This window comes from Ahaetulla prasina, chromosome 3, assembly GCF_028640845.1.
Source record: "Ahaetulla prasina isolate Xishuangbanna chromosome 3, ASM2864084v1, whole genome shotgun sequence".
NCBI lineage: Eukaryota > Metazoa > Chordata > Lepidosauria > Squamata > Colubridae > Ahaetulla > Ahaetulla prasina.
In genome coordinates, this window is record NC_080541.1 from 51,316,401 (window position 1) to 51,343,731 (window position 27,331).

Sequence of the window (27,331 nt, forward strand, 5' to 3'; positions counted from 1 at the left end):
ATTTTCTCCATATGTATGGTGACATATTATAGCCATGCTGATTTTATATCAGTGATGCATAACATTTTTAAGTTGAGGAATATATTAAAAATAAGGTAGACCAAAACAAACATTTAATGACAATTTAGTTTAAATAAAAAGAAATATATACAGCATACATGATTATTTCCCTGTGTTTAATTAGTTTCTTCTCTAACATATTAAAGCATTACAATTTTTTGATACACCAAGTAAACTTCACCAAACACTTTTAGAAGCTTTATACAGCTTTATAATTTTTCAGCTCAAAATAACAACAAAACTTGGCTCTCCAGATTTCAAAGGTGTTTTTTTTTTCAGCATTAGTTTAGTCTATGATAGAATCTTGGACAAAGTATAATGAAGATACTTTATTGAAGGCAAAAATGAAGCCAACTATTATATAAGATCTCCCTCCTGAGGTATATAGGAATCAAAGCCTATGTAGACAATAATCCAAGAAAAAAAATCTATATTTTTCCTCCTGCCATTCATATATGGATTATAATATGTCCTATCTTAGATTCAGATGCAAACAACTATGTTATTAACATACACTATGAATTTTAAAAAATCATTCATTCATTCATTTAATGTAAAACAGTCACAATGATAATTGGATATGAGCCATATATTATAATTTGAGTTTTAAAAACCCTATAATTTAAAAACTTCAAATATAAACAAGTTATATATTTCATTCATTATGAAAAATGTTAAGTCTACCATCACCACCACTACCACCAAAAAAAAATACAATAATATTTGATGATTAGTTCAATCTTCATTTGGATTATTTTCTAGTCCAAAAGCTCATCATCTGAGTGAGGTTGGTGTGATTCTTCCTGGGATCCCAGTTTTTTTTCTAGTTGAAAGGATATCAGATCTTTCCTAGTGATTATGCCAACAACTTCATTCTGCAAATCAACTACGGTTAAGTGACGAAGACCCAGCGATCGAAATATGATGTATGTGCGTTGCAGTGAGAAATGAGCTTGAATTGATACTGCTGATTTGTTTATATATGGATCCTGAAGGATAAAGTAAAGAACAAATTAAGAGAAAAAGATTGAAACTTTAAAAAAAACATCTCATTGGTAGTTTAAAATGATTTTTTTAAAAAACAGTTACAACAACAATTGGGACCAGAATTTCAATTACTAAACAAGGTGGTTATTAAATGAGTCATACCCAATCTTATAACCTTTTTTGGCCACAGTTGTTAAGCGAATCACTGAGGTTGTTAAGAAAATCACATGGTCATTAAATGAATCTTGCTTCTCCAACTGACTGTTACAAGCAGGCTAGGAAAATTGCAAATGGCAATCATTTGATTTGAGGATGTGGCAACCATTACATGCCAATTGGAAGATGGGAAAAAATTAAGTTGTTCAATTAGAGAAAGATTAATAACTACATTTATCAGTAAGTGGAACCTTATAGACTTTTTGCTGAAAAAAAGAGCAAAATGAACTTGTGATTTATGGATCTGAGGATTGAAAAGAATACTTTATGGAAAGAAGGAAATTATGATGTAACTTTAGATGGTGAGGGCAAAATATAAATGTATTTACAATCACAGTCAATTTTTTAAAATTTATTCACCATTTATTCTTATTGTCTTTCTTTCTTTTCTAATATTTGTACTGTTTTTATCTCATTAGTAATTTCTTCAATAAAAATTACATTTTTTAAAATAGCACATTTTGCAGAGGGGTGGGCAGACTGGTGTGATTTTTTTTTTACTTATTTATCAGCCCCCTGGTTTTCATTGCTATATTTTTAGAGGTAGGGCTAGAGAAACTGGGGGAAAAAATAAATGCAGAATACCACGTCTTCATGGTTGCATAGAAATCAAATATTGACTTCTAACGGATATGTTCTATTAACATTGCATCTTTTTGATAATCTGGAACATTTTAATTGCTGGCCCACATGCAATGGTTGTTTTCTTCTTTCCTTTTTTCCCCCTTTGTTGGCTCATTGTATCAACATCTGTTATGTTTATATAATATGAATTAAAACTCAGGAATGCTGTTTGTACTCAGTTACTTTTGTTGAGAGTATATCGTCCCAGGATTGGCAGTGTTTATGTAAATCAGTGTAACTGACACAGCCGTCATAAACAGAAGAGAAAATATAACAAACACATTGTAGGCAAAGGAAATGTGTGCTTTTAGAATTGCTTTCACTCTTACCAGATTGATGAAGAGTTGCTGATATCGAGGGTCTGTAGTATAGCAAGCCAACATAGCAGTCATCCACTGCTGATTGGGCAATTTCTCAGTTCTGATCTGGAATATATAGTATAATTACTGGAATAATACAGTGTAATTATATCGTGCACAAACACGCCAACTGTGTAGAACAGTTCAACCAGGTTTCTTTCTTTATAGAAAGAAAAATAAAATTCTGACGCACTGAAGAATGCATGCTTTTTTTTTCATTCTATGGTGTAAAATCCTTGTACAAAATTCAATATTTACTTGCAATTTTTCTGTTTGAAAATCATTTTTGTACCGTGTTTCCCCAAAAATAAGACCCTGTCTTATATTTTTTTTGAACCCTGAAATAAGTGCTTGGCCTTATTTTCAGGGATGCCTTATTATTTTGGGGCATGTGGAACAATATGGGGCTCCTCTTGCCGTCTTGCCTGATTTCCAGCTCTGTCTCCTTAACCCTAACCAGAGGAAATGGCGGGGACTGGCTGCGCATGCATTTAAATATTTTTGGAGAGGGCTTATTTTCAGGGAGGGCTTATTGGGGGGGCTTATTTTAGCACATGCGCTCAAAAGTCCAATTGAACTTATTATCAGGAGATGTCTTATTTTAGAGGAAACAGAGTATGTAGTTATTTTTTTTTAAAGCAACAAGTGCTTTTTTAAAGAATAAGATATATTAGAAATGTTATTACATAAGATTAATAAAATTGCAAAGTCCAGTAAATCAACAGCTGCTTAAGTTCAATACAACCCAATAATTATTTATATATACTTAGCTTTGCAATGTTGTAATTGATAAGGCTTCACAAATCCAGCAATATTCTGAAACAAGTTTATTATAGCAATACATAATAAATAGAAGTAGAAAAATCATGGAATAAACAAACCATTTCATTTTTGGTGAATAAATCAATTCATTACTGATGAATAAGTGCCATTCATCAAATAATTTAGTACAAACATGTAATATTTTTGAAGCAAGTGTTGGGTGATCAATCAATCATATACTAAAGAAAGAATAAGGAAGCTTGCTTCAAGAAGAATACAATTTTTGCAAGTTGGGGAGCTCTTTAAACTTCGTTAAAGCAATTGTGGTCAAATAGGAAATGTACTTCAACAAAAAGCCATTTTTAAGAAATAAAAAGAGGAATAGTGTGTAGAAAGATAGGTAAACTGGTCGGTTTCTTGTTTATATTTTTCAAGCGTTGACAAGATTTTTGAGGACAGATGTCAGTATGGCTTCAGTGATGTCAGTGGCAGTAGTATATAATTACTATAATAGAACTGCACAGATCTATATAAAATCTTTAAACTTCTTGTGAGATCAAGAACTAAATTTTCCAATGTAGAACTTGAGGTTCCTGTTGTAGAAATACAGTTGTGTACCAAACAAGGACTTTCGAAATGTAATGTACAATGTCTCACTGGAGTAGAATAATGAGAGAGGGAGGAAGGAAGCAAGCTAACAGCTCACCGTGTTCTATACTATTTATTTTAAATCCTAAAATACTGCATTATTTCCATAGTGAACAACCTACCTCTAACTAAATTTCATATGAGAGACAATTAAACAAGAAAGCAAACATTACCTTCTGATAGGGCAGAAGAGGTGGATGAGATTCAGTTTCTTCCATTTCAAAAATGGTCTCATTTTCCAGTAGCACACAGAGCTCAGGCCTAGTTTCACAGAAAGCACATTTATCACCAGATGAAAAACCATGTCCAAATCTTCTACAAGACTGTTTTTATTTCATTGTTTTGTTTTGTTTTTAATTGGCAAAATTTTTAATTTGTGGTTTTTGAATTTAGGACTGATGTTCTTATCATATTTGGTCATGCTAGCTATGGTTTATGGGAGCCATACTCCAAAGTCACTTGTAGACCCAGGATAGATAATAATCTTTGCATCAGGATAATAGCAGTGACAGAGTTTTGCACTTGTATGCTTTTTTAATTTCCCTGAAAGATGGGAAGCTTAAGGAAAGATATTTTCATATTTATCTCAATGTTCATTTTTAACAGACTTGCTAGTACTGATACACAGAGAGAGAGAGACATATATATTCTGATAATTAGTTTAATACGATAAAACATATTTAAAACTGAGAATACTGAAAACTATTTTCAATTCATTTCTTATATTAATAAGTATAAGGTATGGGTAGGTGATCATTCATATAGAATAGAATATATTGCATTAGATTAAACTTTGATCTGATCTAAATGTCTATAAGAGCTTTGATCTTTACTTTATATCCATAACACTTATGTATGTCAGACACCTCTTCGATTTTCAATCTATTTATCTATAAGCATATATAATATGATCCCAACTTAGTTTCCTCCAGATATGTTTGCTGGAAAATATTACTAGTAGTAATTAGAAACCCAAAATAACACCAGTTGGGGGATGGACAATATAGGCCACCCACCAAACAATGGAGATATTTCTGTTGGAAAGTAGTCTTACCATTTCACTAATTTAGATCCTCACTAGTAACTTCAGGCAATTGCTGTCATAATCCAACCATGCTTGAGAAGATACCTATTGTGATTACTGTTCTGATCATTCCACATAGCAATGGCTGGATAATTCTAGATACTACAAAAGATTATGAGTCTTTGTTATTTGTTTTGAAATCTGTTAATTGCACTTGACTCATGGGAATAATGTTGTGATATTATACATTGATATTAATGAAGAAAGAGAGTTGAACCTTCCTCTTAAACATTATCTGCATTTATCCTGTTTTTATTTGTAGAAATAAAATTTGCTGGGATAAAAATTAAAGTATTTTATCTTTCCAAGTATCTTTTATAATATTTTGTATTATAAAACAGTATTTTGTATTATACAACAGTATTATTGTTTAAACAGTAGCTATGCAAAATCATGTATCCCTGTGGTCTGATCCAACTTTCAATAGCTATTACATTGAATTGGCTTGAAATAAATTCCCGCACTGGGAAACGTGAGTGGGTTAACGGTTATATATGTGTTTTTCAAAATAGACAAATGATCTAAGCATAAAGTGAACAAGGTTGTATTCAGTTACCTTCTACCGTAGTTCACTCAGTTTTAATAGGTAGATCCATTCATTTAGCTAAACGAAACATTTATTTACTCATAAATGCAGAAAAATTCATTACAATATTTATTCTCATGGTAATCCCATAAAATAGTTCATTGTAATGCAGTTTTACAGTTCAGCTAAATATTTAATATTGGCATTCTTTTCATTTGGCCATGTAAGGTCTTGTTAATAAGTTATTTTCCATTTAATTAAATTTTTGCTCAATATACTTAGATATTTCAATATTACTTGTATTCTCCCAAAACCTGGAATCTCATTGTATTCATTCACAAGGTGTAGTTGTACATGTAAAGGCATAAATTGCAAGTGCATAAAGAAAGAAAGAAATCCAACGGATCAAGAACTTTAATCAAAATAAGGAAAGCAGCATTGTACCACTACTCAAGCTTTGGCCCTTTCAGTTATAAGTTAATATAACTGCTATTTTGTCATCTGCCCCTCCCTTCATCCTCCCTCCCACACAGATGCCTTGGGTACATTTCACTTCACTACTTCACTGGTTTCAAACATGAATGATAAATAAAAAAAAACCAAATTGATAGCTTGGAATTATAATAAAATTTAGGGTTATAACATTATATCTGAGCTAGTAAATATTTTAAACTGTAGTTGTTGTTTATTATACTAATAGTGGTGTTTTTGTAGAGTTAAAATGTATGATCCATTGAGTACAATGGTAAAGAACATAACCATTGGTTTTGCATGAGAGTTTGGCTAGCAGATTGAAAATTATTCAGCATTGGTTTGAAATAAACCCAGCAGGGCATCACAGAGTTGGACTTTGGAGGGAAAAAAATCTCTGCAATGAAAAAGACATATGTACACATATTGAAAGACTTAGAATACAAGAAAAAAAATAAATGTCCATTGTTTGACTTAGACTCACTGAAGTCACACTTCAGAAATGTAACAAGCTTATTCTTTGAAGTTACATATATCCTTCCTATCACGTCTTCAGGATTTTAAAACAACAGCCTGAGCATGTTTCACTATATTTTTGCGGTACAGGAAGTTTTAGAGATCAGATATTGAACTGGTAATTGTTCCTCTGTTCTTTATTTATTTAGAAAGAAAGAAATCTCTTTAGAAAAAAGTATATTTTACAAAATAGCCTGGCAAAATGTTTTAGCATTTCTATTTTATGGTATAGCCTTTACAAAACAAACATCCTATACCCAATTAGAATAGCACACTATTACTTCCAGCTCTTGCATTAGATACTAACTTTCCCATTGCTTATGCTGAAACCTATAAGCTTGGGAAATGTTTTTTGCATCAAGCCTTGCGAAAAAAATCCATTTATCTGTTACATATTACAATGATAGAAAATTTAAGAAATTGTTTCAAACGAGCTAAAAAATATATACACAGCCCAAGTCTTTCTGCACAACACCATTATGGCACAATCAATCAATCAATCAATCAATCAATAAATAAATAAGATAATGTTGAAAAAGCTCTTCGCAACCTGAAACCATCTTTACCTATTGGGCCTGATGGACTCTGTGCATACTTCTTAAAAAAACTTTCAATTAATATAGCAGAACCACTAAGCATAATCTTTGATAAAGCTTTCATGACTAGTTCCCTTCCCAAACTTTGGTCTCTAGCCACAGTCATCCCTATCTTCAAAAAAGAAGATCCCAGCCTAGTTGAAAATTACAGACCAATCTATCTATGCTGCGTCACCTGCAAAGTAATGGAATCTATCATCAACCAATCCATTACCCTCCACCTAGAAACAAACAACCTACTCTCTAATAAACAATTTGGTTTCAGGAAAAAATTATCATGTAACTTACAACTTCTCCACTGCAAAAACATATGGACTACTAATCTTGATCAAGGCAAAGCAATAGATGCAATCTACATAGACTTCTGCAAAGCTTTTGACTCAGTAGTACATGATAAACTTCTCCTAAAACTAAAATCCTACGGCATTTCAGGACCTCTTCACAATTGGATAAATGCCTTCCTGTCAAACAGACAAGTGGTCAAAATTGGCAATGCTCTATCAAATCCTGTTCCTGTCAAAAGTGGTGTTCCCCAAGGCAGCGTTCTTGGACCAATGCTCTTCATACTATACATAAATGATCTCTGTGACCTTATCTCAAGTTATTGTGTTCTCTTTGCTGACAATGTCAAACTATTTAACACCACCAACAGTACTTCTACCCTTCAAAAAGACTTTGACTTTGTATCCAATTGGTCTAAAACTTGGCAACTCCAAATCTCAATCAGCAAATGCTCAGTCTTACATATTGGAAAAAAGAACCCTAACACTAAGTACAAGCTTGATGGACATTACCTTACAGATGACCCCCACCCTGTTAAAGACCTTGGAGTTTTCATATCAAATGATCTAAGTGCCAAAGCCCACTGCAACTACATAGCAAAAAAGGCTCTAAGAGTTGTAAACCTAATTTATGCAGCTTATTTTCCAAAAACTCTACACTACTAACCAGAGCATACAAAACATTTGCTAGACCTATTTCTGAATACAGCTCAACTTTCTGGAACCCATACCACATCTCTGACATTAATACAATTGAATGCGTCCAGAAATATTTTACAAGAAGAGTCCTCTGCTCTCTGAAAACAACAAAATACCTTATACCACCAGACTTGAAATCCTGGGATTAGAAAACTTAGAACTCCGCCGACTCCGACAAGACCTGTGTTTAACACACAGAATCATCTATTGCAATGTCCTTCCTGTTAACGACTACTTCAGCTTCAATCGCAATAATACAAGAGCAAACAATAGATTCAAACTTAATATTAACCGCTTCAATCTTGATTGCAGAAAATATGACTTCTGTAACAGAGTTGTTAACGCTTGGAACGCACTACCTGACTCTGTGGTCTCTTCTCAAAATCCAAAAACTTCAACCAAAAACTGTCTACTATTCACCTCACCCCATTCCTAAGAGGGTCTGTAAGGGGCGTGCATAAGAGCACAAAAGTGCCTACCGTTCCTGTCCTATTATTCCCTTTCATTATATCAAATTAATATAGTTGTTGCATATTTTTGCTTATATATTATGTTTGTGTATACTGTTGTGACAAAATAAAAAAAATCTGTATATAAAAAAAAAATGTCCAATTCACACCAATTTATTGGTCCCCTAGATGATAACAATACTGTAATAACCAGTAGCTAGTTCAATTATGGTCCCTCATTTCTTTTCAAATTCAATCTTTTCAACTGCAATCTTTCTTCATGATTCAGTCTGTCATTCAAATATATGGCAGTTTCACAATGCTTCCTTTTTCTAGCAGGAAAGTGCCAAGATTTCATTTACTCAAATTTTCATTGTTATATCCCACTCTCCCTGCCTTCCCCAACTAGTTTCCAAATATCTCATCTTATATTTATAGGAGGTAAACTGATTGATTGTAAAAATAGAAGAAAAAAGCAAACTGCTAGTCAGTGAATCTACTATTTTTTGAGTAAGGAAAAATGATGGAGTGTTATCTTCTAGTCTCACACATACTCAGCAAAAATAGCAGAGGAACCTGGAAACAGAGAGGTAGATCACATTTTCAACCCCATAAATGAGGTATAGCCAACCTGAGGCCCTCCCAATATTTTATGATTCAGTCTCAGACTTCAATTCCAACTATCATAGCCAATTACAGAAATAATGGTCTAAAACATCTGAAAGGTATTAGTTACCAATAAGAATAACAAATCCTTAAAAGTCTTCTCATAGTCATTAATTGCACTTTATATTACATTTCCATTCTAGTCCCCAAATGAAATCTTGCTGACCTGTTGCTCTCAAGTACACCCAAGATTTTGTCCCTTCCACAGCTTTCAGTAGCTATTCAAAATCAGACGTGGGTTTCACCAATCGACTAGCTATTTTGTATTGATTGATTTTATTTGTATGTGAAGAGCTACTCTCTTCAAATACAACTTTGAGAGGTCATACAAATTGAATATGGTAATTGTGTAGGTGATAAAACGTAAAAGTAACAATAGTAACAATTGTTGCATATGTTTAAAAGCAAAATTACAGCTGAGAAATATTGCATCCAGATTTAATGATGATTTTCACCTGAAGGCAGGGCAAGAATGGATGGAAAATAATCAAAGAGAGAATCAATCTGGGATGAAGGAGAAATTTCATGAATGTTAGGACAATTACTCAGTGGAACAATTTGCCTCCAGAAGTTCTGAATGCTCCAACACAGGAGGTTTTTAAGAAGAGATTGGAAAATCATTTGTCTGAAATGGTATAGGGTTTCTTGCCTTATTTACATTTCATGGCAAAATACGTGGGAAAATGCCATTGGCAGAAAATCCACAAGGTTAAGGATCAATATGGAGAGGAAAAAAGACATCGCAAATGGATTCAGAACACATCAGTATGGTTAGGAGGATGCATAATTTTCAAGCCTTATCTACAATCCTTATAAAATACATGAGAAAATCAAATCTGCGGAAATCCACTTAGGGTTAGGGTTAGGGTTAGGGTTAGGGTTAGGGTTAGGGTTAGGGTTAGGGTTAGGTCTCCATGAATTCATACAACAAAATGGACATTGCCAATGGATTCAGAGCACATGGGTATGGTTAGGAGGATGCATAACTTTTGACCCTGCCTTATCTACATTTTCTGGAAACATACAGGGGAAAATCCCATTTGTGGAAAATTAACTTAGAGTTAGGGTTAGGTTTCCATGAATTCTGACAGCATAATGGATACCGCCAATGGATTCAAAACCCATGGGTAGGTTTAGGAGCATGCATACCTTTCCAGCCTGCTTCATCTACGTTTTCTGAGAAAATACATGGAAAATCCCATTTGCGAAAAATCATTTAGGGTTAGGATTAAGTCTCCATGAATTCAGACCGTCAAATGCATATCACCAATGGGTTCAGGACCCATGGGTATGGTTTGGAACAGGCATTCCTTTTGAGCCTGCTTTATCTATGTTTTCTGAGAAAATTCATGGGAAAATCCCATTCAAGGAAAATCCACTTAGGGTTAGGGTTAGGTCTCCATGAATTCGAAGAGCAAAATGGAAATCAGCAATGGATTCGGAGCCCATGGCTATAGTTAGGAGCATGCATATTTTTTGAGCCTGTCTTGCCTACATTTCCTGTGAAAATACATGGGAAAATCCCATTCGCGGAAAATCCATTTAGGGTTAGGTGTCCATGAATTAAGAGAGCATAATGAACATTGCCAATGAATTTGGAGCCCATGTCTATGGTTAGGAGTGTGCATTCCTTTCAAGCCTGCTTTATATATGTTTCCTGAGAAAATACATGGGAAAGTCCTATTTGTGGAAAACCCACTTGGGGTTAGGGTTAGGTCTCCATGAATTTGGAGACCAAAATGGACACTGCCAATGGAGTAGGAGCCCATTGGTATGGTTTGGAGAGTTAGACAAAAGACCTCCAAGGTCCCTTCCAACTCTGTTATTCTGTTATACTATTACTCCTTTTTTACTGTTTAGTTCTTATTTTACCTGGATGGACATGATATAAAGAAATTATTGGAGAGGAAATGCATATCAACATTTGTTAAAAATGTTTTTAAATGGTCCAATTAACTTTCAATTTTAGACAATTCTACCACCTACTTATGGTAAACTATAAGACAAATGTAGGATCAATATTTCTATGCATGCAATTTTTTTTCACATACCTGACAACAAACGGCTCTTGCCTCAAAACGCTTACAGATTGCAATTCAGCCACATCTGTTTTTAACTGACCTTTCAGAAATTTAATTCACATTCTACATTATTTGTATTTGTTCTGAGGAATGTGCATCTGCAAAGCTGGTCATGTAAAAAGTGAACTCTTGATGATTAAAATAATTTTTAAAATCAACCTTAAGATCTTGTATAAAATCTTTACCCAAGCTCTTCTCTCAATGAGTAGTTAAATGAGCATAAAATAAAACTTGTGCATGGGTACCTATGTGTGTTTGTATTTCTCAGATTATTTTTATTTAGAATACTACATATAAGAAAAATCTGTTCAAATTAAGAAAAAAATACTTTTTAACTGCATCAGTTTTATAGGCAGATGTTCAAATGCACATCAAATGTAGGAATCCAGGCTGCAGTATAAGACTGGGAATTGTTGTTCATAGGTAAAAAATGTTACTGTTGTTATTTTAATAAAGTGTATAGTAAAGTGTGTACCCTATGCTTTCTAGCAGTAGTTAGCATTGCTTCATCAAGTCATATTCACAAGAGAGACATGTTTTTATATCACCAATCTAATTTCTCTTCCTCTGCCTTCCTTCCCCATTCTCAATGCCTCAGACTATTTCCTAGTTTTCAAAAATATTTTTCTATCTTTGCATGGCATTAATTTCTATTAATCTGATTTAATTCCATGTATGGCAAAGAAACATTTCTTGATGGAACAGTTTTCTAAATGAAGGCGTCAGTGATGGTACACTTACAATCTTATCACAACTATTGCACCATTGCTTTCTATGGGGCAGTTGGAAAATATTACAGATTGAATTTTATTATGTGAAAATATATAAGCAATGTAAGAACTCCTCTATGAGATTGTGCTACAGAGCAGGGGTCCCCAATCTTGGCAACTTTAAGCCTGGTGGACTTCAGCTCCCAGAATTCTCCAGTCAGCTTTCCTGGCTGGGGTATTCTGGGAGTTGAAGTCCTCCAGGCTTAAAGTTGCCAAGGTTGGGGACCCCTGCTACAGAGGACCGCATATATTCCAAAGCATTGCTTTAAATACAAAGTCTTAGTACTGTTAATTATGACCCAAATCTATTCATAATATAGCATTGATGCAAAAATTATATATAGAAATAAGAATACAATAAATGTGAAAGTTTTTACCAAATCTTTTGGACTTCTGTACTCAGCAATTGAAACAATTCAGATAAGAGATTGTGAGACTGCATGGAACAAATGAAAAATTCATGCATAATTATTTATTTGGTTTTGGTTTGTTCATCTGTTTTTCTTTAGAAGAGATATTATGCAGAAAGCAGTTGGATTACTTTAATGCACAATTCCATCAATATTTATGGGATCTTCATTATTTATATAAGAGGTTCAGAATGGTCAGACATCTTTCCCTTTTTAACATTAGTTAATTGCAAAATTATTGTACTACTTAAGTTACTAAACAAGAGCATCTTTTTCCTAAAAAATGGTGAAGTTCAATAACTGTTTTTGAAGGAAGAAAAAAAATTATGGGATTATCCAACACTAGATGTTGTATCAAGAACTGTGACCTACATATCAACTCTATTTTTTTGCTCAAGCAGCACATATCCAAAGTATACCTTTATTGCTTCTGAAACAAATTGGTCCCATATCATTTTGGCTTAGTAAATTTGTCAATGAAAAGAAATCACTAAAAATCAGCCAGTAAATATATAGACATAAATAAGTTATTTCTGTCTCGAAGGATAATGCAGCTTTAAGTTTTCAACTTTGTCATATTTTCTAAACTATAATGTCTTCAATTTACTTTCAATTATGCAACATGCACTTTACTGGAGGGAAAGCATGTTTTAGCTAAACAATGTAGTTTGGTTTTAGTATTCCCATGGATCATTGTAAAAATGTTTCTCTCAGCAATAGTGTCGTTATTGTTACTAAATGCAGCTGCTCAGTCATCACTAATACAGATGATTTTTATAAACTGGTTTGTCTACTGAGGAATTAGTTCAAAACTATGGCTACAATCAAGTAATCTTTAAACCATCATGTTCTCTCTGTGCCATATTTCTTGTCCTGCTCTCACACCTCCTTCCTATTTTTAATACTCCGTTGCAACTGAGTATGGATGGGTAGAACGATTCCTCCAAACAAGGAAAGCAAACTGTGATCAAATTTTACTATTTTGGTATTACATAGAAGATGTTGATGTAGTTATGACTTAAATGCTAAGTATTAGCACCAGTTCAGGTAAAGACTAATTCTACGGTCATATTAAATATTGTTTATATAGCTTCAAGAAACTTCAGTCTTTTTCCTCATTGCTCGTGTGTTCTTTTCCTGCTGGGTAGGTTCTCTGGATAAAATACTCAATTTTTTTATTATCAAATCTGTAGTGTAGAAACTCCAAGAGAGTTGTTGGAATTCACACATTAGAAATTTGATACCATATATTTTGGGGGATTATATTTTGGTAAAGCAACGCTGATTCTGCAAAGAAAGCTACACCTGAAAATATTTTTTATAATAATGAATGAGGAATATCTGGAAATAAGGGATGAATGAATCCTCTAATTATTATAATAACACTTCAATATTTATGACCTAAGGTGTGATTTTAAAAAAAAATATCCAGGAGAAGAGAAGAATTCTAAAATGTTTCTTTATTTCATTTTCATTTTTAAAAGAATAAACAACGTCACTTGCCATAAACGATGTTGCTTTGCTGGCTGAGGAATTCTGGGACTTGAAATCCACAAGTCTTAAAGTTGCCAAGGTTGGAGACCCCTGTTTTAGGGTATCTTTCTGCACTCGTTCTTGGTGACCTCTGTTTTCTAATCTATGCCTTTGCTTGGCATAATAGAAAATGAAGAATCTCAAGATCTATATGAGTACACTGAGTAAAAATACATGGTTAATGTAAGCAACATTGCAGTAGCAGCCCTGCCACAATTGATATATATTTAGTTGAAGTTCACCTATAAGAGAGTCATGCAGTGCTTCACATACAAAGGAGCTGAAGGGGTGCACATGTAGCATATATCTACAACTTATTAATCACACATGTCATTTCTTAGGTGTGCGCTATAGCAAAGAGAGCAGTTACTCAGGATAGGTTCCAAATAGATGCCACATGCCTGTTCTTGTATGCTGTAGGTCAGGGGTCTCCAACCTTGTCAACTTTAAGACTTGTGGACTTCAACTCCCAGAATTCTGGAAGTTGAAGTCCACAAGTCTTAAAGTTGACAGGGTTGGAGACCCCTGCTCTAGGTTACCTTTTTTCCTGTGAAGCTGAAGTGCTATGCAGTCTTGCTATATAAATATAATTGCATAGTGTAAGACTTTCTCTATTCAATAGAAAACTAGTTGCCGCTGTTTTCCTGATCATGTGGCTTGTGGCCTGAATGTGCTAGAAAATCATTTTTCAGAAGTGTTTTAATATGAATATCTACCTGTTCTGAGCAGCAAATTGGAGTTGATGGACTAAATGACTCCTTCCAACTCTGTAGATATATAATTATAATTTAGGATTATATTTGCTGTATAGGAATAATGTGTCTCTGACTTGCACAGAAAAAGAAACCAAATTGCCTGTGTTAAGCATTACTTGTGGTTACTGATCCATAATTGTCATATTTCCCTTTTTCATTGTATAAAATAATGGCAGTTGAATACACTTACACACGCAGATTTCATTTCCAGCCTTCTGTTTAATTTCTATTTTTTGACTGAAATCCATTTGCTTCTATTTTATTTAACATGCAGGGTATTTTATGCCACTTTTATGCTATCGGTTCGGAACTGGGAGTGTGTGTGTGTGTATGCTTCACTTGCGCGCTGCACTTCTGCGCATACATATGCGTAGAGTGTCCATGATGATGTCTGGGTGGGTGGGCGGAGCCTCCCACCACCACCATTACCAGTTTGCCCGGACCAGGGCGAACCAGTAGAAACCCACCACTGAATCACACCCATTTGTAACCAAAGCTATGCCACCAAAATGTGGCTGCTTGTTTCTGAATGGCAAAAGATCAGATTGCTGGAAAAGTACAAATGGGTTATTGGCAGCCTATAAATAACCTCTTGATCAATTATGGCTAACCTTTTTGCCGTCACATGCCAAAAGCAGTGGGAGTGCGGGGGGGGTCACACATGCATGTGCCCACACCCATAATTCAATACACTCCGCTCCCCCGTGCATGCGCACACAACCCTCCCATGTTCCCCCTGCTTTTGGCATGTGATGGCATGGTGGGCCCAGTATGCCCATTTTTTGCCCTCCCCACTTTCTAGGAGTCTGGGGAGGGCAAAAACGGCCTTCCTCACCCCCACCCTTGGAGGCCTTCTGGAGCCAGAAACGGCCCATTTCCCGACTTCCGATGGGCCCGGAAGGCTCGAAAATCAGCTGGCTGGTGCTCACATAGGTGCTGGAGCTGAGCTAGGGCAACGCTCGCATACCCACAGATATGGCTCTGCATGCCACCTAGATCATTCCTATTCCATATCTTGAAAAGACCAACATCTGAAACCAAGACTGCAATACTTACTGTGTTGATACTGTATACAAATAGATGTTTATTAAGATACATAGCACAAGCCTTCATAAACTCTCACACACATTCTTCATCTTCTGTTCCTATCTTCTCTTTCCCTTCTGAAAATCCATTGCAGACTCTGATATTTAATATTTGTTAACTGACTAATGAGATTTTATTTTCTTTATATAAAATATTTGAATATTTGAAACAAAGAGAAGAAAAGGGTTTCTTGATTCCTTCCATTTCTGCAGTGTGTCTTCTCAACATTTTTCTAAGCCACTTTTACAAATGGATGAAAATATGGGGTCCTACTATCTTTTCTCCTATGACTTCGGGGAGAAGTCTTCCTCCCCATTCATCCATTCAAATTAAGGAACTCTGGCACCCTCTTTCAGTTAAAGTCCTTAGGCCACAGGTGTCAAACTCACCACATCATGTTGCCATCATGTCATGCCATCATATCATGAGATTTTTTCCCCTTGCAGAGCTGGAGTGGGCGTGGCCTGCGTGAGACACATCCGGCCCGTGGGCCACAGTTTAATACCGTTGCCCTACATAAAATAAGTATGTCTTTATCTTTTGAACCTAATTTTAAAACTTGAGAGAGTGGGCCATGCAAGGAGGCTAAGTAACAAGCATTTAAAAAAGAGTAGTCTGATTTAAGAGCACTGGAAAACCATAGATCAGTAGGAGGGGATATTAGGCAAGCTGGAAAATACAGAGAATGCTGTTCATACATGGACTATGAACAGAATCAGCCCAAGAATGATGGTTCTTTTTAAAAAAGAATATGAAAATTGTAACTTGGTACTGTATGAAAAAACCTGCCACTCTCTCCCAGAAAATTACAGGTTCTATAGAAAAGGAATAATTATAACAGTTTAGCTATCTTAAGGTCTATACTTTTTAATCTTTTACTATTTCACATGTGAGACTTACAGTACCTTTAGCTTTTTATTCTAGTTGTTTTAAAATGTATCATATATGGTGTATAAATATAAAATCCAAATATCTGAACTCTATCACTCTCTACCATTATAGAATTCAGAATGCTAAGGACAATTTAACAGGGAAAGAATGAGACAATCATTTTGGCTCAATTATTTATTAGTATCAGTTCTTGTTTTATTGCAGCAGACAGCTGGGAAATAAATGAGTGGGTTAAGCTTATTTAATGTAACAAATTCAACCTGGTGCAGACTCTATAGTTTACAAACTATTAGAAGTGTAGCTCTGTGATTTTTCAGACACTTCTTAGTAACATTTAATGGATGCAACAATAAGACAAAAGTCAAAGCATTTTAAGAATGTCAGCTGGCCTCTTCAGACATTGGTTTGGATCCAAACTAGGTTTGCTGAACTTGTCTCATTCAGATCAAGAGGCTACATCAATTGTGATTTAAGTCTAATAATTTCAATGGAAATTAAGTTCACGTCTATGCAGAAGTAATAATGTGATTTTATAAAATATGAAAGCAAAAATTTGGCATACGGTAGAAAGAATAAGGTAATTTCATCAATACATTATGCATAATATAGATATGTTCAAAATGGTATATAATGTGTAGATAAAAATTTGATAGCTTGAATTGAAATCAAATAGTTCTAAATTTAATAAATAATTTTGTATTTGCTTAAAACATTCAAATGATATGAATAATTTGATGTTTTTTCCCCACCACCTTCAAGTTGGAATATGAAAGACATATCTAATTGTTTTAAACATTTGTATTCCCCAATACTATGGATCAGTATAATTCCAATCCATTCCAATCCATTCCAATCCATTCCAATCCATTCCAATCCATTCCAATCCATTTACTTTCTGTTTTAAAATGTATCATATATGGTGTATAAATATAAAATCCAAATATCTGAACTCTATCACTCTCTACCATTATAGAATTCAGAATGCTAAGGACAATTTGGAGACGACTTCCGGTATCCGGTGGCAACGGACGTCTGGAAGGCTTCTCCTGCCTCCAGTGTCCGAATCCGGCCGCCGCCGAGGCCCTTAGGGGCCAGGTGTTCCGAAAAGGACACCTGCCGCACGGCTCGCCAGGGTCTCCTAGCCGATATACAGGACTGGGGACCGATGCTGGCGCGTCCTAGGCTCGGCGGGTTCGAGGCCACAGGCCGCGGCCATTATTTTGGTCCGCCTGGGCCGCTGTGCTCGGTGACACCGGGCTTTGGATTTATAATTGCAGCAGCCTGGTGGTGAACAGGAACGGAGAAGAATTGAGGAATGAAGAAGGAAGGGATATCGGCAATGTGAGTGGAGTACTCGGAGTGCGGGGGTTTTCTCCCCTGCGACTGGAAGGAGTCGAATCACTTTGGAGAGGAGAACTTAAAATAACAAGATTACGGTTTGTGGAGCTCTGGAGAAAGAGGTGATGGAGAAATTTAGGAGGGAGGTTTGAGGCCCCCTCCTCTGGGGAACAATGGTGGCGTCAGCTTCCGCCTTCACTATGAGAATCTTGATGACATCACTTCCTTCGGCTTCCTGGTTGACTAACTGTACTCTGGACTCGTTGCTCCTGTGAGTGCCCCTGGTGGATCCGGAGGAAATTATAAGGATACTGTGCTTGCCTGAGGATTTTAAAATTTTTTTAAATGGCAAAGGTCAGAGACCAACTGCTGGAGAAATGGAGAGAATTCTGGAAAAGTTATCTAATATGGACAAGAAACTGGATGAAATAAGAGCAGAAATTGTGTCTATCCAAAAGGATTTTAAAGGATACTCAACAAGTCTCAGCAGAAAATAAGCAGAAAGTGGAAGGTCTGGAGGGTGAGATGGGCAGTACAGAAAAGAGGGAGACGACAAGCAATGCTGTGCTTGGACTACAGATGGATAAAATGTCTTATTTTCTTAGGTTTCAAAATTTGGAAGAAGTGGACCAAGAAGACTTGAGAGATGTTGTGACTAAACTGTTGGGAGAATTTCTTGGGAGAGGTGTTGATTTTATGAATTGGGATGTGGATCGAGTTTATAGAGTTAATTCACAATATGCACGCATGCAGTTCCTAGAGGTTCATGTCAAATTTGTGAAAAGAGAGGCGAGATGAAATTCTTAGAAAACATAGGAGTGGGGCACTGACTTATAGGGGCAGGAGATAGCCATTCTGAGGCAGATTCCCAGACAGGTACGTGAAATGAGAAAGAAATATTATTTTTATCAAGCAAATTGTACCAGAAGGGAGTGGGCTTCAGATGGCTGATGCCAGAGGGATTGATGATTTTCGGGAGGGCATTACGAAAAAATTAGTACAATTGCGGAGGCTGCGGCCTACGTGGAGGAACACAAAGCCCTCCTGGATTTAGATGACCCAGGAATTGAAGAAGGGAGGTTATAGACCATGGGGAGGCGGCCGCTGTTGCCCTGGAGTTGGGTCAGGCTGAACCCAGAGTTCTGAGATCCAAACTAGGAAGTGACAAAGATATTTGGTATTGTGTTGGTTTTCCTTATTCTCTTCGTATGATATTCTGATTATTCTTGACCCTTCCTTATTGTGTAAGATTGAAACTTAGCTACTTTATCACCTGCTTGCCATATGGCTGTTGTATGTGTTTAAAATTTTGAGTAAAATTTTATCATGTATAAGAATGTATTTGCATAAATTTTTTTTGACCAATAAAAACTTTTTATAACATAAAAAAAAAGAATGCTAAGGACAATTTAACAGGGAAAGAATGAGACAATCATTTTGGCTCAATTATTTATTAGTATCAGTTCTTGTTTTATTGCAGCAGACAGCTGGGAAATAAATGAGTGGGTTAAGCTTATTTAATGTAACAAATTCAACCTGGTGCAGACTCTATAGTTTACAAACTATTAGAAGTGTAGCTCTGTGATTTTTCAGACACTTCTTAGTAACATTTAATGGATGCAACAATAAGACAAAAGTCAAAGCATTTTAAGAATGTCAGCTGGCCTCTTCAGACATTGGTTTGGATCCAAACTAGGTTTGCTGAACTTGTCTCATTCAGATCAAGAGGCTACATCAATTGTGATTTAAGTCTAATAATTTCAATGGAAATTAATTTCACGTCTATGCAGAAGTAATAATGTGATTTTATAAAATATGAAAGCAAAAATTTGGCATACGGTAGAAAGAATAAGGTAATTTCATCAATACATTATGCATAATATAGATATGTTCAAAATGGTATATAATGTGTAGATAAAAATTTGATAGCTTGAATTGAAATCAAATAGTTCTAAATTTAATAAATAATTTTGTATTTGCTTAAAACATTCAAATGATATGAATAATTTGATGTTTTTTCCCCAACACCTTCAAGTTGGAATATGAAAGACATATCTAATTGTACTAATATCTAATTGTTTTAAACATTTGTATTCCCCAATACTATGGATCAGTATAATTCCAATCCATTCCAATCCATTTACTTTCTGTTTTAAAAGGTACATTTCCTCTGTCACAGATTTATGGCCACATAAATTCACTGCTCTGCTTCGGGATAGCCCATAGTCCCCATACATCTATAGCAATGCAAAACTTTCCTCAGAAGCTGCTACCCTCAACTTCCTAAAGGAGGGGTCTCCAACCTTAGCAACTTTAAGACTTGTGGACTTCAACTTCCAGAATTCTGGGAGTTGAAGTCCTAAGAAACCCCTATCCTAAAGGACCATGCATGATAATTTGATCTGTCACATCTGAAGAAGTACCTGTACAAGTCTGAGCATGTAAATTTTATGTATAAAGGATACATTGAAATAAGGGAGAAAAAATGGACAAGTAAGAAATGCTTAACCATTGTGAAATTGTTGGAAAGAAATTATTGTTTAAATTTTTTTTTTTTTGAAAAGTGTTTAATAAAAATTATTTTTTTTAAAAAAAGAAAGTATATGCAACTTCATTGGCCTAAGGAGCATGATAGATCATGTGTATGTCTAAAAGTGAGTAATGTTTTAAGGAATTAAAAAATACAAATGGGAAGGGCTAAAATGTCTGGACCCACCTACACTAGTGGGTTAAAGGAAGCTCTGGGACACATTTTTGGGAGCTTTGATGTAAAACCTTCGGCATGACCTGAGTAAAACTCACAGAATCATCTATTACAATGTCCTTCCTGTCGAAGACTACTTCAGCTTCAATTGCAACAATACATGAGCACACAATAGATTTAAACTTAAAGTGAACCGCTCCAATCTTGATTGCAGAAAATATGACTTCAGTAACAGAGTTTTTAATGCTTGGAATACACTACCTGACTCTGTGGTCTCTTCCCAAAATCCCCAAAGCTTCAACCAAAAACTATCTACCTTTGACCTCACCCCATTTCTAAGAGGTCTGTAAGGGCGTGCATAAGAGCACAAATGTGCCTATCATTCCTGTCCTCTTGTTTCCTTTCATTATAGCCAATTAATATAGTTATTACATACTCATACTCATATATATGATATATTGTATAATTATTTCATGCTTATGCTTATATATAACGTGTGACAAAATAAATAAATAAATAAAATAAAAAATCATCTGCTACAATGTCCTTCCTGTCGAAGACTACTTCAGCTTCAACCACAACAATACACGAGCACACAATAGATTTAAAAGCTTCTTCCAACATGTTAAAAACAAGAAAAAATTCAAGGAAACAATTGGCCCATTGCTGGGAGAAAGTGGCAAGAAGATGACAAGCAACAGGGAGAAAGCAGATCTACTTAACTCATATTGTGCATCTGTCTTTACACAAAAGGAAAAAACAATCCAACCTATCAAAAACAGCACCACAAAAAACAGATTAGAAACACAAGTTAAAATAGGAAAGAAAATGGTAAGTGAACACCTGTCTACCCTAGACGAGTTCAAATCACCAGGACCGGATGGATTACACCCCAAGGTTCTGAAGGAACTGGCAGAGTGATCTCAGAACCACTGAACTATATCTTTCAAAGATCCTGGAGCACAGGGAGCTGCCAGAGGACTGGAAAAGAGCTGATGTAGTTCCCATCTTCAAAAAGGAAAAAACAGATCCAGGAAACTACAGACCTATCAGCCTAACCTCAATACCGGGAAGATTCTGGAAAAGATAATCAAGCAACGAATCACCGAACACCTAGAAGCAAACAAAGTAATAACCAAAGCCAACATGGGTTTGTCAAAACAGATCATGCCAGACTAATCTTATTTGCATTCTTTGACAAATGACAAAATTAGTAGACCAGAGGAATGCTGTCGATATAATTTACTTGGACTTCAGTAAAGCATTTGATAAAGTAGACCATAACTAGATAAAGTAGAAAATGTGGGTTAGACAGCACCACCACCAGATGGATTCGTAACTGGCTGACCAACCACACTCAACGTGTAGTCCTCAATGGAACTACATCCACATGGAGGAAGTATGCAGTGGAGTACCCCAAGGCTCTGTTTTAGGCCCAGTACTCTTCAACATCTTCATCAATGACTTGGACGAGGGATAGATGGGGAACTCATCAAATTTGCAGATGACACCAAGCTGGCAGGAATAGCCAACACTCCAGAAGATAGGCTCAAGTTACAGAAAGATCTTGACAGACTTGAACATTGGGCTATCTAACAAAATGAAATTCAACAGTGAAAAAGTAAGGTTCTACATTTAGGCCAAAAACAAAATGCACAGGTATCGTATATGTGGTACCTTGCTCAATAGTAGTACCTGTGAGAGGGATCTTGGAGTCCTAGTGGATAACCATTTAGATATGAGCCAGCAGTGTGCAGATGTGCAAATATGAGCCAGCAGTGTGCTGCTAAAAAAGCCGACACAGTTCTGGGCTGCATAAACAGAGGGATAGAATCAAGATCATGTGAAGTGTTAGTGCCACTTTATAATGCCTTGGTAAGGCCACACTTGGAATATGGCATTCAGGTTTTGGTCACCGCGATGTAAAAAAGATGCTGAGACACTAGAAAGAGTGCAGAGAAGAGCAACAAAGATGATTAGGGGACTGGAGGCTAAAACATATGAAGAACGGTTGCAGGAACTGGGTATGTCTAGTTTAATAAAAAGAAGGACTAGGGAGACATGATAGCAGTGTTCCAATATCTCAGGGGCTGCCACAAAGAAGAGAGTCAGGCTGTTCTCCAAAGCACCTGAGGGTAGAACAAGAAGCAATGGGTGGAAACTGATCAAGGAAAGAAGCAACTTAGAACTAAGGAGAAATTTCCTGACAGTTAGAACAATTAATAAGTGGAACGACTTGCCTGCAGAAGTTGTGAATGCTCCAACACTGGAAATTTTAAGAAAATGTTGGATAATCATCTGTCTGAGATGGTGTAGGGTTTCCTGCCTGGGCAGGGGTTGGACTAGAAGGCCTCCAAGGTCCCTTCCAACTGTTGTTGTTGTTGTTGCTGTTGTTGCTGTTGTTGTTGTTATTATTAAACTTAAAGTGAACCTTTAATAAATAAATAATAGTTTTAAACTTAAAGTGAACACAATAGATTTAAACTTAAAGTGAACCGCTCCAATCTTGATTGCAGAAAATATGACTTCAGTAACAGAGTTTTTAATGCTTGGAATACACTACCTGACTCTGTGGTCTCTTCCCAAAATCCCCAAAGCTTCAACCAAAAACTATCTACCTTTGACCTCACCCCATTTCTAAGAGGTCTGTAAGGGCGTGCATAAGAGCACAAATGTGCCTATCATTCCTGTCCTCTTGTTTCCTTTCATTATAGCCAATTAATATAGTTATTACATACTCATACTCATATATATGATATATTGTATAATTATTTCATGCTTATGCTTATATATAATGTGTGACAAAATAAATAAATAAATAAAATAAAAAATCATCTGCTACAATGTCCTTCCTGTCGAAGACTACTTCAGCTTCAACCACAACAATACACGAGCACACAATAGATTTAAAAGCTTCTTCCAACATGTTAAAAACAAGAAAAAATTCAAGGAAACAATTGGCCCATTGCTGGGAGAAAGTGGCAAGAAGATGACAAGCAACAGGGAGAAAGCAGATCTACTTAACTCATATTGTGCATCTGTCTTTACACAAAAGGAAAAAACAATCCAACCTATCAAAAACAGCACCACAAAAAACAGATTAGAAACACAAGTTAAAATAGGAAAGAAAATGGTAAGTGAACACCTGTCTACTCTAGACGAGTTCAAATCACCAGGACCGGATGGATTACACCCCAAGGTTCTGAAGGAACTGGCAGATGTGAACCACTGAACTATATCTTTCAAAGATCCTGGAGCACAGGGGAGCTGCCAGAGGACTGGAAAAGAGCTGATGTAGTTCCCATCTTCAAAAAAGGAAAAAAAAACAGATCCAGGAAACTACAGACCTATCAGCCTAACCTCAATACCGGGGAAGATTCTGGAAAAGATAATCAAGCAACGAATCACCGAACACCTAGAAGCAAACGAAGTAATAACTAAAAGCCAACATGGGTTTGCCAAAAACAGATCATGCCAGACTAATCTTGTTGCATTCTTTGACAAAGTGACAAAATTAGTAGACCAGAGGAATGCTGTCGATATAATTTACTTGGACTTCAGTAAAGCATTTGATAAAGTAGACCATAACTAGATAAAGTAGAAAAATGTGGGTTAGACAGCACCACTACCAGATGGATTCGTAACTGGCTGACCAACCACACGCAACGTGTAGTCCTCAATGGAACTACATCCACATGGAGGGAAGTATGCAGTGGAGTACCCCAAGGCTCTGTTTTAGGCCCAGTACTCTTCAACAGCTTCATCAATGACTTGGACGAGGGGATAGATGGGGAACTCATCAAATTTGCAGATGACACCAAGCTGGCAGGAATAGCCAACACTCCAGAAGATAGGCTCAAGTTACAGAAGGATCTTGACAGACTTGAACATTGGGTGCTATCGAACAAAATGAAATTCAACAGTGAAAAAAGTAAGGTTCTACATTTAGGCCAAAAAAACAAAATGCACAGGTACCGTATATGTGGTACCTTGCTCAATAGTAGTACCTGTGAGAGGGATCTTGGAGTCCTAGTGGACAATCATTTAGATATGAGCCAGCAGTGTGCAGATGTGCAAATATGAGCCAGCAGTGTGCTGCTAAAAAAGCCAACACAGTTCTGGGCTGCATAAACAGAGGGATAGAATCAAGATCACGTGAAGTGTTAGTGCCACTTTATAATGCCTTGGTAAGGCCACACTTGGAATACTGCATTCAGTTTTGGTCACCGCGATGTAAAAAAGATGTTGAGACTCTAGAAAGAGTGCAGAGAAGAGCAACAAAGATGATTAGGGGACTGGAGGCTAAAACATATGAAGAACGGTTGCAGGAACTTGGTATACCTAGTTTAATAAAAAGAAGGACTAGGGGAGACATGATAGCAGTGTTCCAATATCTCAGGGGCTGCCACAAAGAAGAGGGAGTCAGGCTGTTCTCCAAAGCACCTGAGGATAGAACAAGAAGCAATGGGTGGAAATTGATCAAGGAAAGAAGCAACTTAGAATTAAGGAGAAATTTCCAGACAGTTAGAACAATTAATAAGTGGAACGACTTGCCTGCAGAAGTTGTGAATGCTTCAACACTGGAAATTTTTAAGAAAATGTTGAATAACCATCTGTCTGAGATGGTGTAGGGTTTTCCTGCCTGGGCAGGGGGTTGGACTAGAAGGCCTCCAAGGTCCCTTCCAACTCTGTTGTTGTTGTTGCTGTTGTTGTTGTTATTATTAAACTTAAAGTGAACCTTTAATAAATAAATAATAGTTTTAAACTTAAAGTGAACACAATAGATTTAAACTTAAAGTGAACCGCTCCAATCTTGATTGTAGAAAATATGACTTCAGTAACAGAGTTGTTAATGCCTGGAATGTACCACCTGACTCTGTGGTCTCTTCCCAAAATCCCCAAAGCTTTAACCAAAGACTATCTACTGTTGACCTCACCCCATTCCTAAGAGGTCTGTAAGGGGCGTGCATAAGAGCACCAGCCTATCATTCCTGTCCTAGTGTTCCCTTTGATTGTATCAAATTCGTATGGTTATTTCATGCTTATACATATATATATTGTTGTATTTTACAAATAAATAAATAAATAAATAAATAAATAAATAAATAAATAAATAAATAAATAAATAAATAAATAAATAAATAATAAAGCATTTTTATTTTTAAAGGGGAAGAAGGGAAGAAGAAAACCCATGATGTGGCTATGATGACTTCATACATTTTCAGAAGGGTAATTAATTTTTTCCCCTGGGGATTTAGCTTGAGTTTCATCCGACTATGTTTAATATATGCTTCATCTTACTTAACTTAATCCTGCCATGGATGTGCTGGGGACAAACAACAACAATGCCTAAAAATGTTAAATTATTTTACATTCCTACTCCTATGCAAGCAATTGTAGTGTTTACCAGTAGTTCTTAAATTAACTTCTATCCATAGAACAATCATAGTACCAGCATTGTTCTGTCAACATCAAATACTCCGTTGGGGGAGGGAGGAGAGACAAAATCCCAGATCCCTGATTGGTTTAAAGGTGACCTGAATCAAAAGTGTTATAACTATTTTGTATTTCTACTAGAGGAGGCAGGCAAAATCAGGATGCTAGGATACATTTCTAAATGATTTTCAGTAGACAAGATTACAGCACATCTCCCAATTACAATAACCCCAGATCAGAAATGGGCTGGAGCTAGTCAAGGCTTCAGATACAAAACAGGAGCTGTAATTGTAAATGCAAGATTATGTAAAGTTACTTTTTTCCCCCCAGAGGAAAGATGGATATTTTGGGCATGAAAGTAAGATGCTAAGACACTTAAATACTTTGCAGGTCAACAAGTTGCAATTGGGTGAGTCAAGTCAATACTAATTTTCTGGCAAGGAAATACAGCTAATTTGGCTGTTTGATTCTCTGCAGGAGTAGATATCCCACATGTAGTTATCTTTGATGACTATAATTCATCTACCCACCCTCTTCAAGGTATGCATGCGATTTCACTGTGAAATCAGTAGACTCTAATAAGAAAGCTGCTTATGTAGAAGTGCCTTAAATATACCAGTTTTGATATGAATTCCTATTAAGCATGAGCATTGGGGAGGAGGTGATAATAAAAATATCTGTCATCAATTTCCATAATTTATGTACTTGACTGATAAATTGGATCATCAGGCACAACTATGTAATGGTGGAATTTGTTTAATGACATCATCAGGCATGTGTCTTCTTTTTTTTTAATGTCACCACCACTGATAAACAATGAAAATCAACTATAGCACAAAGACTTTTTGTGATCCTTCCTACAACGAAGTCCACAAGTCTTAAAGTTGCCAAGGTTGGAAACCCCTATCCTAAAGGACCATGCATGATAATTTGATCTGTCACATCTGAAGAAGTACCTGTACAAGTCTGAGCATGTAAATTTTATGTATAAAGGATACATTGAAATAAGGGAGAAAAAATGGACAAGTAAGAAATGCTTAACCATTGTGAAATTGTTGGAAAGAAATTATTGTTTAAATATTTTTTTTTTATTTTTGAATAGTGTTTAATAAAAATTATTTTTTTTAAAAAAAGAAAGTATATGCAACTTCATTGGCCTAAGGAGCATGATAGATCATGTGTATGTCTAAAAGTGAGTAATGTTTTAAGGAATTAAAAAATACAAATGGGAAGGGCTAAAATGTCTGGACCCACCTACACTAGTGGGTTAAAGGAAGCTCTGGGACACATTTTTGGGAGCTTTGATGTAAAACCTTCAGCATGACCTGAGTAAAACTCACAGAATCATCTATTACAATGTCCTTCCTGTCGAAGACTACTTCA

At 35.9% G+C, this 27,331-nt stretch overlaps 1 protein-coding gene across 1 annotated transcript in view; it reads right to left on the reverse strand.

Moving 5' to 3' along the window:
- Positions 1 to 451: 451 nt before the first annotated feature.
- LOC131194955 (chloride channel protein C-like) overlaps positions 452 to 27,331 on the reverse strand; it is a 90,216-nt gene continuing 63,336 nt past the window's right edge. The window contains exons 14-16 of the mRNA XM_058176582.1: positions 3,830 to 3,917; positions 2,217 to 2,312; positions 452 to 1,049 (exon numbers count right to left, since the gene is read on the reverse strand). Of these exons, the coding sequence (XP_058032565.1) occupies positions 819 to 1,049; positions 2,217 to 2,312; positions 3,830 to 3,917 (415 nt within the window). The 3' untranslated portion in view covers positions 452 to 818. The remainder of the gene's footprint in view (positions 1,050 to 2,216; positions 2,313 to 3,829; positions 3,918 to 27,331) is intronic.